Source organism: Arvicola amphibius, chromosome 12 (genome assembly GCF_903992535.2).
Source record: "Arvicola amphibius chromosome 12, mArvAmp1.2, whole genome shotgun sequence".
NCBI lineage: Eukaryota > Metazoa > Chordata > Mammalia > Rodentia > Cricetidae > Arvicola > Arvicola amphibius.
Genome location: NC_052058.2, coordinates 59,665,045 through 59,673,678, shown reverse-complemented (window position 1 = coordinate 59,673,678; position 8,634 = coordinate 59,665,045). Strand labels below are relative to the sequence as shown.

At 41.1% G+C, this 8,634-nt stretch overlaps 1 protein-coding gene across 1 annotated transcript; it reads right to left on the bottom strand.

Moving 5' to 3' along the window:
- Window positions 1–738: 738 nt before the first annotated feature.
- On the bottom strand, window positions 739–7,727 carry Faslg (Fas ligand). The gene is made up of 4 exons (XM_038349827.1): window positions 7,315–7,727; window positions 6,505–6,550; window positions 2,003–2,059; window positions 739–1,831 (listed from the first exon to the last, which is right to left on the bottom strand). The coding sequence occupies exons 1-4, from the start codon at window positions 7,657–7,659 to the stop codon at window positions 1,437–1,439; spliced, it is 843 nt and encodes a 280-aa protein (XP_038205755.1). The 5' UTR covers window positions 7,660–7,727; the 3' UTR covers window positions 739–1,436.
- Window positions 7,728–8,634: the final 907 nt, after the last annotated feature.

Here is an 8,634-nt window from a genome sequence, read left to right as displayed (position 1 = left end):
TAATAACATCTTTCTTGTATCTAGTGTTAGGGATTGAGGTATGTTCCAGTTCTCTTTTTAACTTTTTCTCCCATCTGTTTCTTCCAATCCCCTTTGGATAATCTGCACAAAGTTCTATTAAACATACACGTTATAAAGAGGCTGCACTGGTATTACACACACATCAACTCTTCTGCACATCAGAGGACATGTGATCTACCAGACTGCAAAGAGAGCTAAGAACAAGAACAAAGGTCAGCTCCAGGCTTTTTACTACAAAGCATGTATCCTTTCCATTTTGCCATGGCTTTTCCCCCAGACAAGATGAGTTGCCATCAAATATGTGGAAATTTGGGTCAGCTTAACATTGGCCATAATGTTGGTAAACAAAACTCAGAGTAATGTGAGGTGCAGAGGAAAGTAACTAGAGAGAGGGGGAAGAAACAAACTGACAACGATGGGAGAATTTGCCACACAACTCCACTCACCTTTACAACTTCTTCTCAGAATGCTCCAAGGTCCTTGTGGATGAAGAAACCATGGAGAACAGAAACAACAAGTGCATCTCACTGGTTTCCAAACACTGCATTTTTTATGATCTACAATACAATTTTTATTTGTCTTTCCTTCACTAAGATGTACAAAATATATAAATACTAGCTATATTCAAGGAAAACAGCATCAGCAGCTGATAATAAAAGATTTTTGAAGACTATTAGAGTTTATTGCCAAGAAACATTTAAATATCTACCATCAAATGTAACACATATGCTTCTGATATGTACTTCGTAATGAACACATTCTATTTATATGAGACTGTCTGCTCTCTCATACATACAAACACACACAGACACCATTGCACTGGAGGTACACATGCTGTGTAAAGAATGATTTGCGCCTCAAACATCCCTCTTATTTCTCTGTTACCATCAAAGGTTGGCTCAGAAAAACACCAGTTAAAAGTAAAGATGCTGCCAATGAGACATTGGCCTCTTTCAGTCTGTAGCTTATCATTCAAACCCGGCCCCCTTTCCCATCCCTTGTATTTTCAGATCACAACTATGTGTCTAAAAGATGGTCTTTTCTGAGGTAGTAAGCAGACCCACCCTGAAAGGTGAGTTTAAAAGTGTCCTCTTCAATGGCTAAAATTCTCTTGGCCATTTAGCATCTGACAGTTCCTTCTCCGTGCCTCTGTATCAGCACGTGGCAGCCTAAAGTTCTATGTTCCTTGGCCACAGTTCTCCTTCCATCTGGCTCATGATGGGAGTGGTAGGGACCACTCCATGGACCTCTGGGAAATGAAGGATAGCTGACCTATTGAACCTTGTGATCACGACGTTTTTGTGGCTCAGTTAGTTTCAATTAACCTCAATTGGTCTTAAGAAGACTCTCATTCAAGACAATATTCCTAGTACCCATGACAAGGAATAACAGATAATCCTAAAGTGCTTTTTCTTTTAAAGCTTATATAAGCCAAAAAAGGTCTTAGATTCCTCAAAACTAATCAGAGAGAGTTGAGATATGTTGACATATAAATGGTCAGCACTGGTAAGATTAAATACTGCCCCCAGATAGCTGCTGTGGGCCCACATCTGGCCAGTAGTGCAATAGTTCAACTTCTTCTCCTCCATTAGCACCAGATCCCCAGGATACTTAGAGTTCCTCATGTAGACCTTGTGGTTTAGGGGCTGGTTGTTGCAAGACTGACCCCGGAAGTATACTTTGGAATATACAAAGTACAACCCAGAGTCATTGATCACAAGGCCACCTTTCTCATACTTTACTCCAGAGATCAGAGCAATTCCGTATGTGTCTTCCCACTCCAGAAGGACGGACTTTGAGCTGGGGTTGCCTGTAATAAACCAGAGAGGAACTTTCAGCCAGAGAGTCTCCGGATTTGACAAGCTAAACATCCAAGGCAAAACTGCGGGCCCCTCCTTAACAAAAGGTCAGAATGTCCAGAATGGCAGCTGACATTTTCCCAAAGACTTTCTGTCCCCACCCAGTCCTTCCAGACACAAACCTGTTAAGTGGGCCACACACCTCGGTTCTTGTTTTTTAGAGGGTAGATTCTGGTGTTCTGCATGACAGAGAGATAAAAGGCGTATGAAAATTATTGTGATAGATGCCAATTATCATCTTGACTGAAACTATAAATCCCACCATTTAAATATAAGATGTTCAGAGCATAGGAAGAAATACTCATTATTAAGAAAATCTAAACTGTGGGACTCATGGGAGTCTATAATTCAAAAATAGTTTAAAAAGACAAGATAGGGAATGATATATATATATATATACATAAATTATATTATGATAAAACATAGTGAATACAAACTTTGCTGCACAAAGCGCTGCACAAAGCAGCCATTTCAGTTACTTCATTTAGGACTTGCCTTGGCCTCTTTAGATTAAGATTATTGTCCTAATTATAATTGGCAAAAGATACTAGAAGCTGATTGACTATAATGGTGGATACAAGGGACACCTCAGGCTGACTGTGAATCCAGGGTTCTATACACCCCGATCTGACTGATGGAGTCTAAAAAAGAGGACTGATTCATCTCTTGGCCACCATTCTACAATCTATTCCCAAACTGATTATATTAAGACTTCCGTGTGGATCAAGAGGCTGTCCACAATTTTACTCCATCTTGTCACCATAGCCTAATGCCCGCTGTACATGGTATCAGCCTACTCTCCCTACTCCATCCCATCAGATACTCACACACAGCATGAATCCTATGACCTGATTATGCCCCCTTCTTCCCTTCCTCTGGGCTTTTGCTCATTCTGTCTGGAACACCCTTCAGATGAAATCTCTGTGCTAAATTCCCATAAGTTCTCTAATGATCATTTTACACTGCTCTTCCTCTGGGAAACCCTTCCACACCATTTTTCAAATATGACCCCTCAACCTTTGAAGCCTAAGATCCATTTGTCTGCCTCTCTTGATAGTGCTGGCTCCTCCTTGCTGGGGCAACTATCAAAATGTCTTTATTTCCTTCTTGTCCAGGAAAATAGTAGCTCTCTGGAATAAACCATTTACAATCTAAACTAGTATTAACACTGCTGGACTTTGGGATCCTGGCTACCAAGTCTTTCTCTAATGTTATTTTACTATACAGTAAAGTCACAAGAGCATTTATCCTTGTTTAGCATAGCATCAGTAAATAAAATCAGAGCCACGAAAACTGACATATCTTTTCAAATAAACACTGTTTCTCTAACTTCAAATATTTCAGCTAAGGTAGAAATCTAGTACTAGGCTTCATAAATTCAGATAATGAATACATTCACAAACTATTTATAGGAAGGCATTTGTCCACCTCAGGTTTGGGACTAGACTATAAAATATACATGGGGTATGAAAATATTCTAGTCTACTGAAAACATTATCTAAACAATCATGACCTCTCTGGTACCTAGAAGAACAGATCTTAAAGGAAATGTGAGTGAACAGGATAGGCAAGACTGGACCTCATATATACCACATACCACCCGAGCAGATGACCTGGCATTCTGCCATGCACTAACAGGAAATGGAGCAAAGAACCACATGTTGCTTATCTTTATATTTCTCATAGAGTCTAGTATAATGTTACTCTCATAAAATACACTCCTATAATTATCTGCTGGATAGGCCCTAGAAATGTCTAGAAATAAAAAAAAGATTCTTTCCTGCCCCAGGCTCTTTGCATGTGCAATGTGGAATGTTCTCTCTGCTCCATGACCCATACATGCAACTCTTCTCCTTAAGAGGTTTCTTCTAGATTCCTCATGCATCAGCATAGACAGCCTTATAAGGGGCTTTGGATCCCCCTTAATTCTGTTGGAAATTGTACTGTTGGCTTGTTTTTGCTCATCTTCTCCACTGCGCTATAAGATCCATGAGAACAGACATCCATCTTTCTCTTTCTCATTCTCAAATACCAACTAAGACTCAGTCATAGGCGTTTCTCTAAAATCCTTGTATATAAATAAAATAACAATTACATAACCATGGGAAAGGTAGCAGCATAAAAAGAAATAGGACTGGCTAGATGGCTGAGGCACTTGCTTCCAAGCCTGAGGACCGAGTTTGATCCCTGGAACCCACAGGTGAAAAGAGAGAACCAATCCCTATCCATTGTTCTCTGACCTCCACACAAGCTGTGGCACATACATATGCACATGTGTATGCAAACACACAATAAAATAAATAAATGTCTGAAAAGCATTTTAAATGGAAGAAAAAAATCTATAATAGCTATAGTATCTCCTAGAAAAATCACTTACTATATTGTTTTGTGATTCTTCGGAGTTAAAAACATGCATATGTACTTCATAGTGAGTACTGAACTAAAAACTACCTTTGATAATGTCTGTTTACCTAACAATACAAAGTGCACAATATTCATAGCATTAAAAGTCCTACTAGCTGGTCCTACTAGATGTTTTAGTGTTATTCAGCATGATCTTCTATTAATGTGCCACAATGTATTCAACACATCTCCCCATTCTGAGAACTAGGTTTCTATCAAATTGTTGTTTTATAAGAAACTGATAAATAGGGCTGGAGAAATGACTCAGAGGTTAAGAGAACTAACTGCTCCTCTAGAGGTATTGAGTTCTAATCCCAGCAACCACATGGCAGCTCACAACTGTCTTTAACTCCAGTTCCAGGGGATTTGGCATCCTCATACAGACATGCTTGCAAAACACCAACGTACATAGAACAAAAGTGGTAGTGGTACATACCTTCAAAAGAGAGAGAGAGAGAGAGAGAGAGAGAGAGAGAGAGAGAAAAGAAGGAAGAGATGAACACTTCACTAAAGAGATAAATTTTTATCTATACCTCCAACTATTTTCCTAAGAAAAATCTTTTAAGATTGCAAAACAAACCAACAATTCAAACCCTTGGAATGAACTTTCCTAGTGTTCTTCAGGATGCTGGATGAAAATTGTACCAGACATGGCCTTTTGTTCTCTCATTTATTTGAAAATCTTTGTTTCCTTGTTTTTGTGAAATTGATGGAAGAAATAAATATCCCTTTCTTTAAATCAGCTCCTCTTAGTAGTAAAGTTACTCTTCTGACTTCCTTGTGACAGTTTATCACTGGCCATCTACAATGATATAAAGAAGATAACTACTGGAGTAGGTAGACCTGACTCATCTGTCCATTTGACCTTTGCTCACTAAAATGACTCCATGGAGTGGGTGACAGGGAGTGATTGACACCGGTGCACAGCCGCATTCCGCTACTTTTCAAAGTGATTTCACTTTAGAAATCCTGAGAGGTTTCATTTTCTAACAAGTTATTTCCGCTGTGCCTGCGTAGTCTGGGCTTTTTAGTCCTTAGAGACTTGAATGTGGAGCTAAAAGCCAGAGCACACCAGCGTGGCCCCTGCAAGAGCTTGTATTCTCAGGCAAGAGCTGAATGATCATTTTCTGAATATGAAGCCAGTTCTCCTTAATGCATGGCCACCGTTATCTCTTGCCCTTCAGCTTTCTTCAAAGTTATTAGGATAAAGCTTCTCTATTGCCTTTACAAAGGTAACTGCTTATTTTTTTATCATTTCAGGGCCATTATTGAGAGGTAGGAGTTTCTCTATGACTCAGAAAGCCCTATAGATAATGAGGCATGGGGGAAGACTGTTCTCCTAGAACCGGTTTCATACCAAGAGGCTTGGGCATTGCACCTAACTGATCTAGTATTTTGTATCTCTTTGAAAATGGAAAATAGACCACTTTCTCTATAAGCTCTTTTCCAATTCAAATTTAAAGCTTCATTAACTTGACTCCTAGGCAAACAATGCAGATTCTGAACTCTCCAGAACCATGCTCTGAGATTTTATGTTCAAACCTGTCATCTTCCCCTTAGCCTGGATCTAGTACATCTGTGTGTGGTGGTGGTGAGGGGTGCTTTATCATCAAACTCATCAAAGACATCTTAAGTCCTCTGTGGGAAAGATGTACAGTCCTGTGAACAATGTCTAAAGTCTTCCCCAAGCTTCTTACGATTTCAGAAGCACACTAATGAAATCAATGAGTTTACTTCTTAAAATTGTTGTATCGTAGAACATTTATGTATGTAATTAAAACATACAGCTTGATTCTTGAGTAGTTACTTTTAGTTTGATAAGAGGAGAGGACATCCTCAAAAACATTTGTGTCTGCCTCTACTCCTCTACTGTCCTGAGGAATCACAGCTACCATCATGAGAGATGGGACCAATATGCGCAAGGAAGGAGCCAGGGGAAAAGGTCCAGGGCTATATGTGTGTCTCTTTCCAAAGCTAAGCCCCAATTCATTTGAGTTATGTGTGGTGTTCATTGAGATACATGACTATTGGACAATAAACGGCATCCAACATTTCCTGTGTTTCACAGAACCAGGCTGATCACAGAGTCTAATGTCCCCAGGATTTTTTGCCTAGGAATCACAATTCCGAGACTGGAGCAGACTCCTAGGCATCCTCCCAACTTTGTTAAGTGTTGAGGACCACTTCGGGGAACCCGAAAGACACACATAAAAGTACTTACGTGTTTGCTTTTCGAAAGATGATACTTTAAGGCTTTGGTTGGTGAACTGGTGAAAAAGAAAGATTCATACAATAAATAATGGAGTTATTTAAGCCAAGCAGGCCGAAAAAACCCACTAGTCCCTAGAAAGAGAACTCAGATACTTTGGATCTTGGCTTAACTTAGACTTGAGCCACACAATGGTGTTTGGAGCAGTACTAAGACTTGCAAGTCTTTCCAAACAGATTTAGTCTACACTTTGAAGAAAAATTCAAAATTGATTTTATTTTTACCCTTGAATCGCTAAATGTGAAGCTGTAAAAAGCTCAACATCCTCTTGACAGCTGAGAAAGAATTAACTATTTGCCTCGGATTCTCTAAAAGATGGAAAATATTCCCTTTGACCAGTGGTTTTCAACCTTCCTAATGGTTCAAACCTTTAATATAGTTCCTCATGTTGTGGTGGTCCCCAAACATAAAATTATTTTAATTGTTACTTCAGAACTGTAATTTTGCTACTGTTATGAACCACAATGTAAATATCCGATATCCGGGATACCTGATGTGCAACCCATGCAAAAGTCATTCAACCATCCTGAGGGGTCGCGACCCACATATCTTTGGAGAATGAGCCTGTTTCTCCAACTATGGAATAGAAATAATATAACAACCCTTTCCTAAAAGGAGGGGATTAAAATGATCTTTACCATTAAAACAAACAAACAAGCAAACATACACCCAAATCATTGCAAGCAACGCAGTGACCCACATACAGCAAAGTCGTGTTGCACCCAGGGACTTGGGAGCCTTTAATACCCGTTCCAGGCTTACCTCACGGAGTTCTGCCAGCTCCTTCTGCAGATGGAAGAGCTGATACATTCCTAACCCCAATCCAACCAAAGCCACCAGCACCATCAGAAACACCACCGGCAGCCATAGGTCTATGTTGTGGTCCTTCGTCTTCTTTAGAGGGGGCGGTGGCGGCAGGGGTGGTGGTGGTGGTGGTTGTGATGGAGGTGGTAGCGGTGATGGAGGTGGTGGTGGTCTCCTCTCGTCCGGCTTTTCAGGCACAGAAGATGGACAGGGAAAAACTGACCCTGGAGGAGCCCAAGCAGAGGTGGCACTGTTGTCCACCCAATAAATTTGGGGACATTGATAATCCAAGGGCTGTTGCATGGCACCCAGCCCCGGGAAAGGATTTTCTTCTCTCAGTCTTGCGGAGACTCTCGAAGTGTGGAGAACAGGGCTCCTGACGCTGACTGTTCCAGAGAAGTCGGGTGAGTTCTCTTTATAAAGTTTCCACTGTCAAGGGAAACACCTCTTTCTCTCTTTACTTCTCTGTGAGACACCCACTCACTTTGCATCGGAGGCTGAGAAGCCTCAAAAGGCTCTCAGCAACCCCAGGAAGTTTCCGCCCACCAATTTCTGACGAAAGCCTTCGAAATTCCAATTGGCGTTTTTTGTGCTGAGAAGGGCCTGCCTGAGGTCCCATTCAGCCAGCACCGGATTCACCTTGAGGCCATTAGTTGGTCCCCAGCTGCAAGGAAATGTCCAGTGTGGCGTTTTGGTGCAGATGGTCTGGGAGAAGACTGTGGAGTTTGACCAGAGAAGCTATCTCCACATCTTAGCTTTTGCATGGGGAATTTAATCCCCTGTTGCTGTCCCTTCCCTCAACTGACTATTACTTATCATAGCCTTGCAGCTCGCCATCATTCATAGCTGAAAGGGTAAAACCTGCCCCCCTCATCCCACAGATTAGATCAGAGGTTGCGAACTATGGGTCTATATGTCTTGTGGTAGCCCAGGACTGCTTTACTATCAGCAGTGCTTTTTCTTCCATTAGCTGCCCACTCTCAAAATTGGGATCACACACATTAAGAATACACACGTCTGTTCTCATTGAAAATAGTAAAACATTGGACATCCCTGGCCTTCTCTGAACATCAATCAACTCCCATCAGGAATGTGTCGCAGGTGTTCCAGGCTACCCTGGCCCCACTGTGCCTCCTATCCCACTTCCCCTGGGAAATGGCTTTCCACATCTCTGTAAACATTTGTTGTTGCAATCCCTGTTATGGTCACCAGATGAAACTTGAGGTGCCCAACTCAGACGAGTTTGGGATAAGCCACAAATACTTTTTATGGCAACAC